Below are 22,347 nucleotides of genomic sequence, written 5' to 3' on the forward strand. Positions count from 1 at the left end.
ATGTCATCTGGACCAACCTTTCACAGGAAAGGGGAGCCTAGATGAGATTCTCTAGCACCCTGTCCAACTGCCTCTTGAAAACTGTCCACAGTGAAGACTCTGCCACATCCCTGGGGAGGTTGTTCCAGTGATTGATTGTTCTCACTGTAAAAATTTCCATTCTGGTATCAAGATTACCTGCCTTGTTCATAGAAAATATTTTGATCATTTCAGCTGAACTACAGGAGTAAACATGACAAAAAGAACTGGAAAAAAAAGTCATTGTAAAAACCACTAGGATTTGTATTCATATTCTGTATTCATATTTGTATTCATATTCATTTTCATACTCTTGAGATAGAAGCTCTATTCTCACATTTGCAAAGCTGCCATCTAAACAAGCTTCAGTTCCTCACCCAGTTCTCTGGCAGCCACGATGCCGTAAATAAAAGACAAGACTTCTAATTTCTACATATATTCTGGTTACCCTCCAAGAGCTGGTTTACTCTATTTTAATTCTGCAATTCCTTGATTGTTAAAAATCTTACCACATTATATTTCCCTAAGGGAAATGAGATTTTCACTATGGATTAACGGTGGAACAGTTTCCCAGAGAGGCCGTGGAGGCTCCGTCCTTGGAAGTTTTGGAGACCTGACTGGATGAAGGTGTGAGTGACCTATTCTGATCTCACAGCTCACTCTGCTCTGTGCCAGAGACCTCCTGAGGCCCCTACCAACCTGCACTATCCTGTGATCCTATTAATTTTTATTCACAAAAGCTTTAACTCTGCAGGCTCTGTCAAGATCTTTCAGTACTAATGACTCCTAATAGCCCACAGAAAAGGAAATGTTAAAATCTCTGCAGGCTGTTTTCACCACTGAAGTGGTGAAAAATATTACTTTGCAAGGAACTGTAACTTCACATTAAAATGAGCTGCAGGCCAATAAGAACAATATGAGCTCTAAGCCCAGGAGTAATGTGAGCTTCTTCAGCAAAGCTGAGAAAATCAGTTTTATGATGGATACAGAATTTAATCTCTGAGTAAACCCACCAATAAAACCTCTACAGTTTAGGTAAGAAAAAAAAGAAAAAGATAAAAGTAATTATTCTAATAAAAACTGTAGAAGTGCTAAATCCTGTTTCCCATGATTAGAAGGGATTTTAGTCTTAGTGGCTGACAGAGTGGATATCATGTCTGGAATCATTCAGGGAAAGTCACACGGTATAACACGGAAGGCAATTGTCCAGGAGGTTTTTCCTGTCAGAAGTTAGGAAAATTTTTTTGAGCATGAAGTATTCATTCACTTTCTAATTCTGTATCTGTACTTCTTTCTCAATTGTCTTCTATGCCTAACCACATGAGAGGAACCCTTTGCAACCTCTTTGCCTTGCTGGTGCTCTTGTTTTCATTCTTCCTTCCCAAAACCAAACACAAATTACGTTCTTTGACTACCCCATCATTAATAACTTGGAACTTGCAATAACCTGCACCACATTTCCTCTAGAGGAGAGGCTGTCATCCTGTTTAAACAACGCTAGGCATGCTTTCATTTCACAGTGGTGCTATGGCAGCGCTCATAGCCTACATCCATTAGTGTAAAATGGGGGGCAGGTGACAGCAACAGCTCCGTTTTGGGGACTGTATCTCTGCAGGAAGGGCCTGTCCAGCATCCAGCACACTGTGCCACAGCTCTGCAGCTCTGTACTTTAAATACAGGCATCCAAATTACAGCGCAGCTCTTCACTAACATTAGCTGCTGCTCTGAAACATTGCTGAGACCATCGTAGCCACATTTTTCATGAGGGTGACATCCAGAAGTCTGACATCTGTAACATCTGCCTCTTAAACTCATTAAAGCACTTTCTCTGAAAAGAACTAGCCGCTGTGACATATTATGGTAATACACAGTCAAAAGATGCAATATCAGCCTCAGTCTTGAGATCCCTGCCTATTTGTCATGCTCTGGTGCTAATCTAAAGCTTCCTTGTGTCCAATTAGGCTGTTATATCAGCTACTGGTGTAGCTTATCTGTTATCAGTGTTCCTGAAGACGTTTTGGACACCAGACTGCACAGAATCACAGCTGTTCAGAGTATTTACACCTGCCTGCTCCTGGCTGAGGAGGGAATAGAGTCAATTTAAGAGGCACTCTAAAAGGAATGGAGTGGGCTCGCTGTTCATCACACACGTTCCATAATCCACTCCCAACTGCCAGGATCCAGATCAGCATCATTACAGCTACTCCTTTTTTCTCACCATATAAAAACATAAGCCCAAACTAGGTTACACAATAATGAAAATACAATTAATAGTCCAAATGACCACTGAAAGTCAATTTTTCAATTACTGTGTTAGAAAAGTGGGTTGTGACATCACGTGGTCTAACTTCTTAAAAGACATGGAGGGGAAAAGCTGTTTATGTCTGAGACTCAGATCAGCTCTGCTAGGGAACCATTTCATGCTGAAAGTGTTACAGGCCTTCTAAAACTTTTATTATCCCTTAGGATTTCCACTAGTTGCTGCAGAACAGGGTATTTACATACTTAACATCATGCAGCTGAACTGGGGCAACAGCTCCATAAATAATTTGATGCTCCAGGTATGGAATATCTGACAGAAAAAGCTAACAGACATTTCTACAACTGGGGGGAGTTTGAAAACTCTCATGACCTATTTTCTACTTCCTGGGTCTGCACAGACCCTGCAGCTGCACTTGGAGTACACCTGCCTTACAACCACCCTCCTGGCTCCAGCACTGCTCCTCCACTTGCAGCAGATGATCAGAGACTCTGCCATTCCCCTGAACCTGGAAGTTAAAGCCTTTTGAGTACTTCTATAATATTCTTTTTTATGGTGATCATCAAATTCCAGCACAGGAAACATCATATCCCTGATTTTATATGCATAGGCCTGTGTGTAAATACTAGGCAATACACACAAATCCTGCTTAATCAACTAACAGTTAAGTAAAAGGAAAGGCTTTCACAGGTTTTGGATCTAGCTCCAGTAAAATCATTGCCAAGTCTACAGATGCCACAGTTTTTGAAACAGATTTTAGAATATATAAATATATACATTTTCTATTTCATATTTAATATAACTTGTATGTGCAATGATTTTTTTGGGGCGTGCACAACAACTGTAGGCATACAATCATTTCTGTCTGGGTAAGAGCAAAGTTTCTGACTGATTTACTTTTGTCTGAATATGGGATAACAAATTTATGGAGAAATTATGATGCCTATTAAGTCAGCCTAATGAAGCACCCCTGAAACTTGTCTCTAGCACTGTACCTGGATGTAGAATTTTGGCCAAATATTTCAGAAGAAATAATGGTCTAGAAATTTTCAGTGGGGTTAAGAAGAAACTACACTTCTCCTCCTATAAAGCAGCTATCCAAGCACAAGTGACATCTCTGCTTCTATATAGTGCTATACCTGGGTGTAGAATTTTGGCCAAATATTTCAGAAGAAAGAATGGTTTAGAAATTTTCAGTGTGGCTAAGAAGAAACTATACTGCTCCTCCTATAAAGCAGATACTCAAGCACAGGTGAGCACTCCATTTGAAAACTCTCCACTGTGCCTCATTCTGTGGGAGAGACAGGAAAATGTGGTGTGAGGCCAAACCCCTGGAACCTGAGAACCACACATGAGCTGCAGAGGTAGATCCTGAGCTTTTTGCTGCTTGCAGCTCCCTGCATTTGACATTTTTCCAGATCACTTAGGTATTCCATTCACTCATCACAAAAGAGCTTTGCCTCCAGCCACAGAGGTTTGCCCTGAACTGTGGGTAGGTGCGGATTTTGCCATCTGTGCTTCGAGTCTCTTTCGTATGTATGGTATAGATAAAATTATCCACAGTTTTTTCAATGTGACTGATATGTTGGGTCTGAACCCAGAGGATTATTTTCATTCAACACTGCCTAAATAGACAGTGCTCATTTAGCTGGGTTAACCAGCACAGCAGAGCCAATCTGCACATGAAAATTTAAATACAATAGAAATACTAAAAATGTGGGTGGCTTTATTTAATTCTGTGTACCAAGAGACATATGCCCTGAAACCATATAGATCAATATGCTTTCCTTTTGCATCAGAGGGAGAGAGAAGAGCCAGACCCAACTTTGCAGTATGGCAGTCAAAAAAGGTGGCTTCTAATTCTTTCAAGCTTTGAGTGCAAAAGTAGGATACCTCACAATCCCCATATTCCCCATATGCCTAATTGTAATGCACATAAATTCAGTATAAGTTCTGCAAGGCTCCCCATGACCAGATACCAGGGTAAATATTCCAAGTGGTGTCATCTGAATAAGAGCAAGAGAGAGAAAAGGTTTACAATTACTTCAGAAGAAGAGGCTCTCTCTGTCTTGTGGTCTCATCACATTTTCTCCTGTGATTTCTCATGTCATTTCTGATGAGGAGCAATCAAATATCTTTCTCAGAGATTGCTTTTAGCTGAAACTAAATTAGAAATTCTTAGATTAAGCTCTTACAGTTGTGTTCTGAATGTCAAAACAGGTGAGAACACCAGTTCTTCCTCCCCCTAATTTAGGAACCTATTAGGAAGCAAATCCCCAGGACAGGCATTCTCCACGTGGCAAATGGGCTCAGCGTCCTGAAGGTATCAAATCCACAGCCACAGCTGAGGTGTAGAGATGAAAGTTAAGCTACAGGCACACAACAAAGCATTTAGGTAACGTCTACTTGCAAAATGACTCTTTTGTTCTGGCAAAAAGCTTTCTCAGAAGCAGGTGGAGGTATGACAGATATCTGCACCCGTGTCTACCACATCACAGATTTTAATTCCTGTAATTTCAGTATTACTGCTCATGTTTCACACAACAGCTCCACCAATTTATTAAAAAAAAAAAGAAAAGCACATATCTGCACTCATTATGTATTATGTCATGGCAACACAGAGCACCACAAGTGTGTTTAAAATGATTAGTCCGTGATACAATTTAATTTTCGTATTAGGTAATTAAGGAATGCATAGCCAGAGTCTGAAATACGTAATGAAAAAACCCAAGCAAACAAACAAACAAAACCACAACACCAAAACAGTGAAAGAAACATAAGAAATGTGTGTTTTGTGCTCTTGCCATAATCCAGAATGTTCATTATGAGTCAGGTTTCCTATTTACCCTGGCACTGGGTTAAGAAAGATGTTGACAGACTGGTTCCTGGGAAACACAGAATTTAACTTGATATCATCAACAAAATAATATATAGCAAACACCAGCTGCAACTGTCAAGAGTCACTGTTTTAAATATGCTGTACAGAGTTGGGTTTTGCAATAAAAAAGCCAGTAGCCAAAAATCCCAGAATCAATGGATCCCACAGGCATAGGCAGAAACTGGGTCCTGTACTGCCCTGGACAGAAAAGCAAGATCTTTCCAACCAACTGTACTGAAAAAGCTCTGGTTTTCAAAGCTTTCCCACAAGGCTGTGTACATGTAGTTTGTTATTCTGTTTTTCCAATACTTCCTTACCTGGTATCTCTCACCTTCTCCTCAGACACAGCTCCTGCACTCCAACCAAGTCCTTCATTCCTGAATTTAACAGAAGCTAAAAGCTGCCCTTGGCTGTATAGCCAGTTCAACATCTCGTGAGATATTTTTCCAGTCTTCTATGAAGAAATTTCTTCTACAGCTATTTACTGAGTTTATTTGAGCACATGAAAAACCACTGTTGCCAAACCAGTGTCAACAAAGTTCTTCCTTTGCTTCAGCAACCCAATAAGCTACCAAGTTGCTAAATGTTTACTAAAGGGCAGAATCTTGAAGCCATTTGTAAACTGGTTCAGGAGAGAAGCCAGGGGGACCATTCACATTTCTTTGCACATCTTAAATGCCTCAGTCAATTTCAGTTGTAAATTTTCATCTTTAGTGGAGATCTCCAATTATTTCTCTAGTTATTTCAGCACTCTTTCCTTTCTTTAATTCCTTGATCATTGCTTTTTGACGACTTGTTCAGCACTTTTACATTTCCTGCATGTTAATTTACAACCTACAGATCACACTGAGCAGATCAAGTTCTCATGAACTATGCATGTGCTCTGACTCTCCTCCCAGATATCTGTAGTCCTTCCCAACTCTTGCATTGCCTCAAGACCCACAGTTCTTTCAAGGATTCTTCTAAAAACCATCAAATATTCATCCCACTCCCACATACTCCTTCATTAATGAGCCAGTCAGGCAGAGTCAAGCAGTGTCTTGGGGCCTGCAATCTTGCAGTGGTTTAATTCCTGACCTTGGTGAATGTTTTAGCCTCAGCTTTTATTTCACATGGGCAGCAGTGGTACATCCAGGAGCAGCCTGAGCAGCAGCAGGAAGGGTGACAGAGCCCTAGAAGTGGCAGGACTCTGGAGCAAAAGGAGTTTTCCCATCAATCCTCCCAGTCAAAGCAAAGAGATTTGAGATGGCTGAACCTGGAGAATCAACAAATGGTTACAGGGCTGGTGCCACTGCCAGGGGTTCCTGCTCTTCTGAGCTGTGTGTGGTGGTTGGCACCCTGGAGGGAAGGGATGAACTGAAGGGATGAACACTGAAAAAGTACCTTCTTCATCTCACCCCAGAAAACAAGAGAAATCAAATGATCCAATAAAAGTGAAACGTGTTAATCGGAGTTAAACTCAGTGGGACACATTTACATGATGGTTTCAGCACTCCAGTTGCCCTGGAGTCAAATGGAAGTGCACTGGTTCCTCTCAGCAGAACTTGGCACAGCAAGCACTTCTGTGCTCTTAGGAGTGCCAGCCCATCCAGTGCTGCAGCTCCAACTGCCATATGGCTGCAGCTTAACTAAGACTACGCATTTCTTCTACATCTTAGCATTTTATCCTCAGTATTTAATTCACAGCACATCATGAGTCAGGCTGCATTCCCTGTGCCTTTTCCTGGGGGTGTGTTTTTCAGTCTATCTTTATGCTCTCTCTCAATGACGTCCAAGAGCTGGGCCTGAATCTAACGCTGCCTTTCCATGAGGGGATTAACACTGATTTTAACAGATTTTGGATCAATCTCTTGCTGTCAAGTTTATGAAACAGGAAGTTTTATAAATTTGCCAAACACAATTAATTGGCAATTCCACTTGGCTTCTGCCAAGGATGTAAGGAATTTTTCAGATATGCTAGGATACACAGACAAATGCAATACGTAAATCAATAAAAGACAGACCTATAAATAAAGAACTAAGCGGAAGCTACCTTATTCTGGTAAACAGACCCCTGCACTGAGGCAGAATATGGCCAGGCACACAAAACCAGGAATAACACACAGCACAACCTGAGCACCCACACAAATTTGCACCACGCTGTCCAGGAGCCTGAGGGAGAAGGCCCACAGAAAATGAAGATCGTGGCAGACCAGGTGGAGTTAGATATGATACAAAGATTATTCATAAGCTGAGCAGGCAGTCAGCAGGCGTCATTGCAACATTTTCCCAGCGTCCAGGAGGAAAAACAATTACATGCAGTGTTTCAAGCTAGAGATTGATTAAACACAACAGGAAATTAGAAATGTGCCTCCCTCAAAAATCTGACACAGTGAGAGTTGCCTTAAGCAGCACAACCATCTCACCATCTCTTTGCTGTCAGTACTGTGGTGGTTCTCCTGTCAGCTCTGGAAACAGAGGGATAACCAGGCTGACTAGCCAGTGATTCACATTCCCAGCATATGGGAACATTCTTTCACTTGATTCTGAACTCATCATGTAACCTTAGCTGTCTTCAGCTAATGGGCATGGCAAGTAATTCACTGACTTAATTTAGCCTTATGTAAAGCAGAGGGATTATATGAAAGCAAATTAAAAATGAGCATAAAAAAAAACCAGGAAAATGTTTACTACTTTGCCCGTTCACTTTACTGGCTTAGCCATAGGGATATGTTGAGTCTTCTTTTGTATTGGGATTTATTTTCTCTTTTAAATACTTTACAAGGTTCATTTGAAAAAGCTCAACAGAAGGAGATTTCAAAAATATGTTAATTGAATGTTGACAGGAATCTCTTTGGACACCCACAAAAGCAAGATACTAAGAAAATGTCTGCTAAATTCTCCAAATCTGTGCAGGAAGACTAATTTTAATCACATTTTTCTGCATTTGTTTTTATGAATCAATGCCACATCAGTCTTTTATGCCCTTTTATTCCAAACTGTTCTATATGGAGCCCTGCCAGAAAGGAGCTCACAGCCCTGGCAAGCTGTTGCATGAGCCTGAGTTAATGCATGTAAAAATACCGCTTACTTTTCCTTAGTTTTTAGGAAAAGATTGTGAAGATGTGATTGAGACACTGGGCCCCCAGGCTTTTTGTTGTTGGTTTTCTGTGGGGTTTTTTTGTGTTTGTTTGGTTTTGATCCTACCGGTTATGCAATGTTCAGTTTCATCAAGCTGCCCTTTATTGAAGGGGCATCATTAGAGGTGTTTCAGCACAAAACCTACCTTATCCCCCAGTTGAGCTATTTTCCAGCCAGATGGGATGCTGCCAGCAATGGCAATGCAGAGAAAAAACACACCCTGGCAAATGTACTGCAATTCTCCACCTGGATGCCCAAAATTTCAGTAGGAATTTTAAATCTTCTATATGTACTAGCTGGAAAAATTCTTGAGTCAATCTCCACCTGATCTTCTCAGCTACCATATGAATCACCCACAGAAATGATGCACAATGATGCAGAACACAATTCCCACTGTGATCAATACTGCACTGCATGTGCAAAGACTTTCATATCGATAGGATAGGATATACAGGATATATACAGCAAGCATTAAATATGAAAAAACCTCCTTGCAAAGTAAACATAAAGAAGACATGCATCACTGCTATCCTCTTAAAAAAATTAAAGTGGATGATATTCAAACTTGTTAAGGGAAGTACAAATGTAATACAAGCATCAATTTCAAAATCATACTCTAGTAAGAATAATTCAGTAAGATGCAAAATGAAAGATTGACAGATCTATTACAGATTACAATTACAATTCACTTGATACAGGTGCTGCAAGGGAAAACAAATTGCAAAGGCCCAACCACAGCTATGTTGGCTAAAAAGAAACTGAAAATCAATCATCACGGGGAGGTTTGCCTAAGGAGAGGCTGCGTGTTTGGGAGCAAGCAGTGAGCAGAAGGAAAGAATACTTGCTGACATGACAAAGAGTTTTTTGTCAAAGCTCTGGAATCTGTAGCCTCTCAGCTTGACAACAAAAGCTCTGCAGGGCCCTGCCACAGGCAGAAGAAATTAAGTGTACTCACATGTACTCCCTGTGAGCAGAGTGCACAGCGGCTGCGTTGCTGTAACGCCACAAAACTATCGCTGATGACAAAACATCCAGGGTGGCATCAAACTGAAAGAGATACAGAATCAATTGTTTTGTGGGCCATTAAATGTGCCCTGCACTAAGAGCAGTGCATTTACCATCCTGCTGCACAGGCACAAGGCAGCTTCAAATAAATCACTTTAATGAAATCAGGATTTACGTTTATTGAATTGATCTTCACATTTTCGCCACGTATTATTGCATAATCATACACTTCAGAGCTCAGAAAGTCAATCAAGGGATTAAAAAATTTTGAATTTTTACTCTATCACTTGTGAAGAACTTAAGAAAAAAACAAACATCACAGTGTGCCACAGTAACACTCCAAGAGTTAAAATACTAATATGATTCTAATGCAAAGACTGTAAAGAAATAAGTGTAGAAAAGTGCCTGTCAGACATTCCTTTTTCCTGCAGTCACTAATTTCCTGCAATATCTTTTGTATCCAACCAAGAAAATAATAACTTTTTCTCCCACTCAGATTTCAACCTATATGAATCTATTATTCTGTATCATCAGCAAAATTGCCATGTTTTTATTCCCAATTAATGCAGATGTGGTGTCAGGAACACTGAAAACCAGGCCTGTCCCACTGCAAGAACTTTCACTCCCATGTCACACTTCCTACAGAGTCAATCTCACCTTCAAAATTGAAAGCTAAAGATAAATTATTTGATATGAGTCATTGCTTGTCGTTAGGAATTTTTTTGCTCTGCCACTAATCTGGAAAGTCATGGCAAGGACTGGAGAGGAAAGCTGTCATTCCAAAGGCAACAGCAGTCTTACCATCAGCTTCAATGGGAAGAGTTCAGATGGGAATTTCAGAATTTGGCTCAAGTTCAACAACAAAACCGAGTTGTAATTGAGAGGTTTTGTAGAAGAAAACCATATCTGGTGCATAACATCTATCTACTATAAGGTATAAGCACGGGTATTAACTCCAGGATAGGAGTTCATGGGCAGAAACTGAAAATATATAATAATTAAAGTATCTTTGCCACCCCTTCCAATGCTTGATTTTAACAATATTTTTTTGCTAATCCATTACTGACTTTGCAAACTTTCCATGAATTTAGCATAAGAAAAAATGCAGTATTCCATGTTCAGAAAATGCCCTTGGAAAAGAAAAAAAGAGTAGATAATATTTCAGTTGTATCTCTACTTACAGCAAATCCAAAGGATGATGCACTGTATCTCATTACGGAGACAGCTGAAGGAAAGAAAATATTATTTAGAATCACTTTAAATTTTCTTTGCATTTTTTTTTTCTTTTTCTGTGTTTCAAGAACTACAAAACCAGTTTTAACACATGGATTTACTTTCACCCAATTCCTACTAGAACAATCTGACCCAACACTTTAAAAATGTCTACAAAAAGACCTTGTGCCACAGGAAATGGTTAGAACACTCAAGAGATTTCTTCCAAAACTGTAATGGGGGAGATCGAGCAGCGTTCAGAAAGTCTGCTCACAAAACAAGCTGTGTTTTCAATGCAGATTTGAGCAAAAACATTTCAAAACCACAATATCAAACTCTCAGAAAACTTAACACATCTCAAACTGCTCCTTGTTCCAGCCAGGAGTTTCAGGCCACCTGAACTGGATGACAGAAAATTACACAAGCCCATTGAGTCTTCTTGAGTGCCATCTTTTTGACAAAAAGCCCAAGGGTAACAGCCCCAAGAAATGCATCAGATCCCACCATTTCAGTGGCTTCCAATGCAAAAATATCATAGGGACAGTTTTGACCAACCCTGGTTTTGACCAAATAGTACCTTCTAAAAAATAACCAAGACTGAAAATTAGCTCATACCTAGAAAAAAACCCATAATTTTAAAAATTTTTATTCCTCACATCCTAATTTCATCACCTCAGTTTCCAATTCTAGGAAGGCCTGTGTCAGAAGAAATATTCCAACAGCCCAGAGGAATACCAGGGAAGAAGCAGGCAGCAGTGGAAGAGGAGTCTCCTGGAGATTCACAGAATCACAGAACGGCTGGGTTGGAAGAGACATCCAAGATCATCGAGTCCAACCCTGCCCTGACACCTCAACTAAACCATGGCACAGAGTGCCACATCCAGCCTTTCTTTAAACACATCCAGGGATGGTGACTCCACCACCTCCCTGGGCAGACCACTCCAATACCTTATCACCCTTTCTGTAAAACCTTCTTCCTAATATCCAACCTATATTTCCGTTGGTGCAGGTTGAGACTGTGTCCTCTCGTTCTGTCAGTGGCTGTCTGGAGAAAGAGACCAACCCCACCTGACCACAACCACCCCTCAGGGAGTTGTGGAGAGTGATAAGGTCACCTGGAGAGTGATAAAGTCACCTCTGAGCCTCCTTTTCTCCAGGCTAAACAGCCCCAGAGATGGGACTCCATCAAATGCAGCTCTCAGACTCACCCAGCCAGGCTCTCAAGCACTGAGCAGCTCCACCCCCCCTTGCTGTGTTTCGTGGAGGACCATCTGAACCTCTCCTCCCTGAATAAACTCACACAACTCCAGCTCCGGCGTTAAGAGGGCTTGAAATAAAGCCTAAAAGGATTGATTTGACTACTCTTATGTGAACAGATATCAGCTAACTTAACAAGAACACATTTTTGTAGAAGAAATAAACAAATAAAACAAAAAAACAGACTCATCAACGACTTTGTCAATCTTAGGCTGACAAACACAATATCTAATTCTCAGTGTTCATTAGAGAAGTTTGGCAGAACAGAAACACTACAATTTGACTGTTCTTTTCAGTAACAGCAAGCTGCAGTTCTGTGGCACTTATCTGGATAAACAGAAACTAAATTCTTGGAAAAAAACCCTTTTTTTAATGGATCTAAGACCTAGGTCTGGTCACAAGCATGCCAGATGTCACAAATACTTGGACTTTACCATTATATTTGGCCAAAACACAAAGAAAAGTCATCAAGGTTCCTCCCTCCAGACTCCAATTTTCTCAAAGTTGGAGAGTACTGAAACAGTGTAGATTTACATCTCCCTACCACTTTTAACCATGATTTCCCACACTTCATTCCCTAGGTATAAAAAGAAGCTATATTTTTTGATCAGACCTGCCACTGATCTGCAAATTTCAACACTTCACTGCATAATAATATATTGCCTATCAAATTTTCATTGTCTGCCTCCTTAGAGGCACACAGTTTCAAAATCTGCAGAAATTGCAAAAAAAAATTATGGGGATTCACAGGTACATACAAACTCGCAATGTTCCTGTCATTGCTGCTTCCATATGATGCAGTTCAAAGCAACACTTTTACTCCTACTTCTATTTCTAGCTCACCCCTCTAGTGGAATTAACTCCTCAGTTTTTTCCTGAATTGCCAGTTTCCTTCCCAACCCAGATCCAGACTTTAAACAAACTAATTTTATGGTTCCTTTAAAAATGAATATGTAATTTCTCTGGTGATGAACTGCATACAGATAGCCATACCTTAAGGATGCTTGAGGGGACGTACTTGGTATATTTAAAGCGCAGGGAATTCAGCATGAGAACTATTTTTATTTTATGTATTCTATCACAGCAGTAACACACAATCTGTTTGTCCTGAGCTATCTAAAACAGCCATGAAAAAACAAGTATTGACTAACAGTGTCACAATTCTGCTCAAGCCTTTTTGCTAATTAGTGAATATAACTAGGGCTGGTATCCTACAACACTACCTTTTAGTGGTAGAAGGCCATAATAAAGGTAATAAAGACCTTTTAAGCACTGGAAAGATGTATTTCTATATTATTTATTTACATACTGGTTTTCTAATGGAATAAACGAGGCATTTCTTTTCCTTTCAGGGTCAAATAACAATGTTAAAGAACCTTCAGCCCTGACTTAAGCACATTAATACTTCTAGCTGGCAAGTACAGTCGTAAAGCTCCCCAGTAAATCATCCCAGCTTAAACAGGATGTTTCTTCACAAATCCAGGTTCTGCGGCAGTGAAAGCAGCTCTAATATTGGATTACAGGGTATCACCAATAGAGGCTGCAACAGACCAACCACATCCACTAAAAACCACTGGTTCCCACTCCAGAAACTGCAGCTGGAAAGACTCTTGGGGAAGTATTTCTTAGCATTTGAGAGCCCTGGGCGAAGGGAAAATTGTGGTCCTTATGTCCTCCAGCATCACTGCTGGGCTCCAGGAGAGATGCAGGGATGAGCCACGGAGCTTTTGCTTATCCCTCACCTTCCCTCTTCTCTCAAAGTGCATTTCCAGCACTTTTTATTTTTCCAGATGGGAATAAAAAACCCCCCAGAGATTCCTGATCTCCATACTGAGCCAGAACAATGGTGAGAAACAAGTAATGAGGAAAGAACAGATCAGGCAGCTTAAAACCACTGTGAGGCCACACTTAGCAGCTACACTGCCATGACAGTGGGAGCCTGCTTTTAGCTGCTTTATTGGCTAAATTGGACAACATTTTATTACCTCTACAGTAAAGCAGATAATCCTAATGCATTTCCCTGACATTTGTAAACAGAACTTGCAAGCAATCAGAAACTAAAAATAGAGCCAGCAGCGTAAGCAACAAATCTACCACTGTCTCCACCTGCACAGCAATATCAATTTGTGAAGTCTGCCAGCCTATAGGTCAGGTTTTGGTGGAACTCCTTCAACCCTTTCAAAAGTGGGCTTTTTCCCATACATTCTACCCTCAGCAAAATAAGGGGTTTATTCATTTAATGTACCTCAGAAAGAAATCATGAAGCTAGGGCCTTAACCACAAAATAGCTCCACTTTAACTTTCCAGAAATCTAGTCTGCCACCAGCCCTTCTCAGGTTTAATCAAGCTCAGATCTGTTCTAGGGTGAGAGCCCTGCAGTTACCCTGGGACTCTCATCTCCTTCCCTGACTTGGGAGAGCTCCCTGGCACCTTTTTGTACAAAGCTAGAAGACTGGAAAGAGGATAGAAAACTAACTCTGACTCCAGGTCTTTCAAACAAAAATTTTGGGGATGAGTCTGACTACAAATGAGAGATGGTACATAAAAACTTGCTCCTCCACCTGCCATAAAAATCTCCTCTTACCTACTCAGAAAGGGGAAAATTATTTTTAGGAATCTCATCTAGATGGGACAATCACTCCATCATGTTTGCTTTGAAATTGGTCTTTCTAAAAGACACGCTTGGATGTCAGCACGTAAAATACCAAGGCTTCAGAAGCACATGACCTGCACTTGGCAGAAATCAGTCAGGCAACTTGAACACTGCTGAAAGTGGTGGACTTATGTCTCTATATATTACCATGCAGATCCTGCAGGTTGTACAGTCACGAGCAAGAGGAACTGGAAGTTCTGCTGAATCAGAAGTGAGACTGAAATACAGTCTGTTTTCATTGCCTGGTGTTGGTAAAACATCTAAAACTAATGTTACAACAAATATTTCAAAAAAAACCAACATTCCAAACGGAGAAAAACAAATAAGAAGTTATTCTCTAAAAATCCCTCACAACAACTGAAGGCAAAGAACAGACACGTCTGATAATGTTAATACTTGTTAAAAATGCTATTGACCCTGAGCAACAGGTACACCTACCTTTCCTCAGGTGCCTTCTCCCTTCCCTAAAATTCTAGCAGAGCAAAATTTAAGGATTGTTATGCACATGCATTAAATTTCTGCAGTCAGCAGCTACAAATGGCTGCCACACATTCAGCATCTCAAACACAAATCTGCCAGATACCTTACCTACAAGGGTAGATCCAGAGGCATCCACCAGTGTCATATTTCTAGATCCATATTTCTATCCCAAAGTAATTGGCAAAAGCATTCCAACATTATCTAAACAAAATCTTCTGCTCATTTTCCCAGTTTATATTGCACCAACACAGTAAAGGCCCTCATTTCTGCTCAGAACCATTACACTGTTATGTATCTACCAAGTGACGCCTAAATCTAATGGATACCAAACCTGGGTCTTCATCTCATTAGAATTTAGACCAATTTTAAAGAAGTCTCTAAGAGGGTTCATTTTTCCATGCGCCTGAAAACTGTCACAGCAACACTGTTCAGAATGAACTGCAGGAGACTCATAAGAGATTTCAGTCCTTGGGGAAGTTCAGCTCTGAGAACTGAGTGAATGGGGCTCTAGAGCCAGACATCAAGTCTTCAGCTCTGCCACTGCCTGGGGTATCACTGTCAGGCCAAGAAACCACAAAAAGCCCTCAAGGTAACACAAAAATATTTGCAGATTCAGTAAGGGAATGTTGCTATTGGTAGCAGTAAAGCTTTCCAGGATAATTATCTTTCCTTGTCTATTATGCAGTTAATTATTTTGCTTTTATGTTTGGCAACAATCAAATCTTTAGCAGCTGCAAACTTCCATAACTTCATTTACTTCAGTGAACCACAACAGTGTGTATCAGCTGAAAGTACTCTTCATTTATTACTATAGAAACAGTAAAGTTTCAGGACTTTGTGAAAAGTTTGCCTTTGAGTTTAATCTAAACAGTTCTTTCCAGTTTGTCCACATGTTATCAGATTTTTTTTATTATTTATTATTGTTGTTGTTATTATTAATAATATTATTATCTCCTACTTTGGGATTTTCTATATTAAGTCATAATTTTTCAATGTTTCAATTTTAGAAGCTTGTAAAACCTGGTTTTGTGGTTCTTGAAAAGAAATGCCAGTTCTCCCCTAACTCCCTTTGCTTACCTGTTTTTTGTTTTCATTTGAAGCTGATTATCCATTATACCATGGTGCTCAGCAAGAGTAACAAAGAACAGCAAAACAGTCCAGTCCTAAACCTCATTTAGGCTGCAGATTCCCTGCTGTTTTATTTCCTTTCACCTTCCCTTTTGCCACCAAAAGAGCAGCCAGGCTTCCCCTGGCATATCCCACAAATGGGCCAGACTGGGCAAACTCATTGGACTGCCCAATCCTGAACTGTGAAATAACCCTACTACAAAAAACAAGGTATAACTTTTCAAATGATGAAAATATTACCCTTGTGGAGAACACAGCGACCCAGCCGTGACACACAGCAAACTGAGTGATATAAAGAAGCCTGATAGAAAGCCCCTGAATGACAAAGACACACAGACACTGACAGTAAATCTGTTCCTGATTTCAGAAAAAGAAAAAAATAATGCCTGGGATATCTTTTAACAGCTGCTGAAATATTTTCTGTCTACAGCAAGCTTTCCCTGCCACCCTTCAGTGAGTAGAGCACTAATAAATGGTCAGGCAGCTACACCAGAGCTGTCAATTTTCTATGGCACTTTCCCAGCATGGCTGGAGATGGACACCAGGAACCATTTCTTTAGGGAAAGCTGTTTGTAAAGACAGAAAACAGACAACTCCCATCGGGCAGAGTTAGCAGCAATTTCCAGGGCTGCTCAGAGCCCATACAGGAGCAATATTCCAGCAATATTCCAGCATGTGCAAGGGCTCTGCAAAGCACAGGAGAGAGCAGAATCCCTCCTGTCTGGCATCCCACTGCTTCACACACTCCCGTGCTTCCTCTCGCAGGTGCCAACCTTCTGTTTCGAAACAAGATCATCTCAAAAAAAAAAAAAAAAAAGAGAAAGGAAAGAAAAAAAAAGAACACAAATAAATCAGAGCAAAGGAGGACTTGGACTTTTTTGTTTAGTTTTGGCTTTCCAGGGGGCCAGAACTAAAAGAGGGCCCATATGTTACAGCTCCAGGCTGAGCTTTATTGGGATACTAAATGCATATGTTGGCATTTCAGAATAGAAATAATCAAACTTTTAGGTCTATAAAAAACCAGTGAGATATGTGGTGCAAACTCTCTGCAACTGAATATACAGGTGCATGCTTTCATCTGTTGTGTTTCAAATGGGGTCACTTGAAATGCCCAAAATAACTCACTGCAATGACATTAAAGCACATTGTCTTTTAATGAAACTATGTATTATTGATGCCCCAGCTCCAAATATAACAACTGAAATGGCCTGGAATGTTGCAAATGCTTGTAACTGCACATTTACCAGGGAGGTTTTTGCAGCTTATGCCTATAATCCACAAGCTTTGTAATTTCAAGCCTGGAGTGAGCTTCCAATACCAAAGGAAGCACTTTGACCCTGAACAGGGACAAGGAAGGAGTGGTACCTTGGCTAAAAAAGCCACGAATTACCACAAATGTTGGGTGAAATCAGACACACTCAACAGCTGTTTCTAAAGCTCTCTGGCCAAGATTGGTAACTCGCTGTATCCAGGCAAGGGTTATCTAGATTTAATGACCTGGAAGACTCTCCAAACACAAAATTTCTCCCTTTTTTTTTCGTTTTACTGACTGCAGGCTGTCAGTAAAGCGAAGCATTGAGGTTCTACTCAGCAAAAAAACAAACAAATAAACAAAAAAAACCCCAGCCCAAACTGTTCTTGGGAGTCTGACCAGGACACAGAGGTGAAGACCCTTATCTGACCTCAGGGTTTCTGGAAGCTTCACAGGGATTCAACAAACTCATGTTTTATAAATGCATCCTCAAACCTGTAACAGCTTGGACACAGATTAGACATTTTTACCAGTCGTAGAAGGTTTTCTATTGTTAAGCAAAGAGATGAAACACTGCCATTACTCTCAGGTTCTGGTAAGTTCCCGTCCTGTGGTCACATTAGAAAGATGAAGAGATCCTTTCAAAAAGATAATTAAAGACAGATATTGTACAAAAGCTCAGATGTATTAACACAGAATTTATATGCAAGGATTCAGGCTAACTGCAGCACAGCCAACAATAAACGTATGAATATCATTGGCTCTGCCATTGGCTGTGTATTGCTGTCTGCAAGAAAAAAAATACTGGTTATAACTTTAATTTACAAGGACAGCCCACTTAAAAGAGTATAACCAGTGAGAACTGCATCCCCTGCCCCTGAAAGGGTTATCTGTCTCCATTCCTGTAAAGAAGCCTACTGATTTCATTTTAAAAAGATGCTCAATTTGAAGTTTGCCAGATTTAGACTAGAAGAAATATATCAGAAATGTCCAAGTGCCAAAGTTCCAGATTTAGGGTATTTTTTAATTTATTTTTGCTCTCTATTTTCATACTGCTATTTCATACTTGACTGTGAGCAAGTTGGGGTAATTTAGAAATCAAGAGCATTAAAACAAACCAGTGATGCTGTTAAAAAAAAAAAAAATAGAAACAATTAAGTATCCTCAGAACACAGACAGACAGACAGAACCCAGTTTTAAATACCTGGAATCACACTGCAATCTAACCTCTGCTCTGTATAAACTGGCTGAGAGAAATGCACCTTGGAGGATGTAGATCAAGAGAGGATTTAGTTAGCTTTCTCCTGCATCCTATTCTAGAAATTTATCTATGTTTCTAGGAGCATTACAACTATCCTGTAGATTAAATACACTTCTTAAATAAGAAAAAAAAAAAAACCCACCCTATCTGTGGTTTAAGTTTACTCCAGTTTGACTCTTGTCAGCAGTCTTTAAATTTAGAGAAAATAAGCACATTTTAGCCATGGTAAGCATTTAAAACCAGTCCACAAAGGCACTGACTAAATTCTCACTTTTCCACATTAACTGTAAGAACTCTTTTTTAGTATCTACTACCCACGATGCAACACAAATAAATTTTCAACTCATGAACAAATAGAAATCTGTCAGACAGGAATATTTCCATTGAAATTCCTGGTAAATATACAAAATTTTTGATCAAAGTTCTTTAATTTTCTCTAGAACTTCAAAAAAATTTTAAGCAGCTCATCATATGAAGAAATGCATTGCAACAGTTTGTATTCACCACGAAAAGTTTTCCAAGCAAATTAGAATCTATTTTATTTGATGGATTTTAACTTTTCCTTTCAGTGTGTGTGTGGAGAGAGTCATAGGTTTTGATGTAATTATAGAAATGTAACTATATTTACAATTACATTTAAAAAAAGAGAAAAAGCCTACATTTAAAAAAAAAAAAAAGTTCCTATTTCAGAGGAAAGGAAACAACTGGATCAGGGACCACAGGAGATTTTTGAAGATCAGAGATCCAGAATAATAAGTTAATAATCTTAAGGTAATAAGTCTAATAATCCAGAAGAACTGGACTCTGAAGGGCGAGTGTAACTGTGTGAAAAGCAGGTAGATCCAGCTGGCTGGCACAGTCCCACACACCATACTGCCAACCCTTAAACATTTCCTGTCCTGGAATTCTTATCTGTAAAATAGGGTGCAAGTGCTTCCACAATGCAGGATGTTACACATGGGGAAAATCATTTTACCATAGGAAAGGATGGAGTAATTCTGCAAAGAGTGACAGCAGGCACCATCAACATCTAATTTGAATAAACTGTGCCATGCTATGACCTGCCTTTTATATTTCACATTGTCAAAGCCTTAACTTTTAGAACTGCAAACTTTACCCCTGGAAAACAGAACCCCAATTAGAAACTAGCTGTAGGAGCTTTATGGCATTCCCACAGCTTAACAGTTGTGAGGGACTATTTTTATACTGAAAGTATTTGAACAGACTTCTGAAAATCAAAGCAGATTTCCTTCTATGGAGAAATACAGCACGTCTTCAGAAGTGTATCGAGTGCTGAAAAAAGCATTCATTTTGAAAATAATTTTGCATTGTCCCTTAGCTTGCATTAGTATAGCGTAATTATAATTACTGAAACTGATGTCACTTGTGCACCCCACTGATCAGTTTCAAAGCTTGTTTTTGTCCTGCTGAAACCTCTAGAACACAAAAGCAGTGGGAGCCATGAATGCAAAGGTGACTATTTTAAGCATCCCTCATTTTAGCTCCCTTTGAAAAGTTATGAATTTGGAACAGAGAAAAATGATTCCATACAAAACTGTCAGCTGGACACCAAATAATGAATACATCCCAAAAAATTATAACAAAGAGCTATTAAAAATTACATTGGAACCTGGGTATCTGAGAACATAAAGTCAGCCTGAAACTTCTTTTTAAAAGCCCTATCTAGTATAACCACCTATCTGTGTTCCATTTTTTTATGAAGGTAAAAGAAGATATTTGCTTGGCATTTTCCTTGATATTCTTGTCTGGTTCCTCCTTTAACTCACAGGTGGTTGTCTTGCAATGCTGCTCTTGAGGAAGATAAACAGAAAGAGAATAAATTCTCTTCACGTCTCCATTTGTGATTTAGAGACCTAAGGCTGCTACCCTGGTTGGAGCCCATCCATACCTGACCAAAACCAAAACTGGAGATTTATTCTCATTTCTCTATGCATGGCTCTCCTGAACGTGCCAAGAATGGAACAAGGTGTGTGAGCACAGGACCAGAAGAAATTCACACTTATGACATTTCATCTCATACGAAATGTTTGTTCTCCAGGCATTTTAATGAACTTAGAAATATGAAAACCAGGGAAGATCCAAACTGAAAAGCATTGGCTGTTGAAAGATAATTAGTTGCCTTCACAGCCCTTTTCATCATCCCTATCGATTTCAGAGACAAGACACGTTTCAGGGCACCCCTATTTAATTAGAAGGCTGGTGAGTAGCTCCAGAGCCAAAACAAGCTGCCAAGTACAATTAAGCAGGCTGCCAGAATACAGCACAATCTTAGAGATTTTCCTTTTATAAAGGGAGATTAGGAATGCACCATCCCAGACAGCTCAGTGACTTACTGGAGAAAATTTAAAACCTGGTTTTATGTATGTGTCAAAACAGAATTCCAATTTAAAGTTGCTTTTTAATGTAAAAAAAATTGAGATACCTCAACTGGCGGTGGGAAAGGACATCTGACCAGAATTCACCAGCCCATTTTAGCATGTAGGAGCCTGAGGACCTGTTCTCAGAATTTAAGCACACAGCACTTCATGCTAAGGACACCTCTACATACTTCTGCACAGCTGTTCCATATCCCTCTATTAAATCTTTCTATTTAATCATCAGTTTTAACAAGTGAGACTATAATATCTGCAATTTAACATCATAAACTAGTAAAACTCTGACAAGAGGTGTTCCCACACTCGAAGAATCTGCAGTTTTAAAAACAAAAAATCATTTGCTGTCCCTTTTCTGGTCAGTATGTTCAAGAATCTCTTTATGTGGCACATTTGACAAAGCACCAAAATTCACACCTGGAAGGATTATATTGGAATAAAATAACAGAGGGTAAATTGGGAAAATTATCACAATTATAATAAATCTTACTGGTCCATTTTGCTAATAAACCTACAAAATGCCAAAACAACAATGGTCATCCTGAATCAGCAAGTTTATTCATAATTTAATCTCAGTACTGTCCTATCAATATTTATTTACATTTACTGTATTGTCAGATAACCTGTGGCAGTTTATCACTCAGATTGTTACACTAAAAACTCATTTCTATGGTCAGATAATTTGAAATAAAGAGATGACCGAAAATGTTACCTTGTTCATTCAGTTAGACCAAAGGGCAGACTTTATCACCTATTTCCGTGTATTCTATCATGGGTCGTGATCAAAGTAACATTAAAGTAACATTTCCATCTCCGATAGGGAAAATTATGTTATTTGCACAAAGCAGTGAAATAGTCCAGGTAATTCAAGTAAAATGGATTGATTTCAGTTCACCAGCTAAAAGATAGCAGACCCTGGCTCTACTTATATAGATGCTGGAATGCCAGGAAATCTTCAAGTTTGAAGTGGATCACTAATGCTCCTTTAATATAAACCACCCAGCAATGAAAATTCACCCTTCTTGCACAAACTTAATTAAACAGTCAAGTTCTGAGCACAAACAATTCTGCTAAACAGATCAAAAGTCAGAAAGAAAAATAGAAAAATGTAAATCCTCTGTGCCGTATTTTATCTTTGTAAACTGAGATATGAACAAACCCTCGGGGGAGAGAAGCACCTGGCTGCTGGTTCTCTGTTGAATGTGACTGTAGGGAGGAATTGCAGGCCCTTCAGACAAATCTCTTCCTCAGACAATGTGTTAATCTCAACCATCTCTTGCTAAGGGCTGCAATAAAGAGCCCTGTCATCAATCCTCCCCCGGTGCTGTGGCACGGGGATGCTCTGACAGCAAGGATGCCACAGACACACAGCACACATAAAACAGCTCTGCACCCAGGCTACAGCTCGAGGCCAAACCCAACGTGTCACA

General features: G+C 39.7%; 1 protein-coding gene across 2 annotated transcripts in view; it reads right to left on the reverse strand.

Moving 5' to 3' along the window:
* Positions 1 to 22,347, reverse strand: part of TMEM163 (transmembrane protein 163) — an 88,103-nt gene that overhangs the window by 24,123 nt on the left and 41,633 nt on the right. For both annotated transcript variants that reach the window (XM_066190357.1, XM_066190358.1), the window contains 2 exons: positions 10,463 to 10,506; positions 9,232 to 9,323 (listed from right to left, as the gene is read on the reverse strand). In XM_066190357.1, coding sequence (XP_066046454.1) covers positions 9,232 to 9,323; positions 10,463 to 10,506 — 136 coding nt within the window. The remainder of the gene's footprint in view (positions 1 to 9,231; positions 9,324 to 10,462; positions 10,507 to 22,347) is intronic.

This window comes from Chamaea fasciata, unplaced genomic scaffold (assembly GCF_029207755.1).
Source record: "Chamaea fasciata isolate MVZ Bird 193981 ecotype frontalis unplaced genomic scaffold, bChaFas1.0.hap1 SCAF_8, whole genome shotgun sequence".
Lineage (NCBI taxonomy): Eukaryota > Metazoa > Chordata > Aves > Passeriformes > Sylviidae > Chamaea > Chamaea fasciata.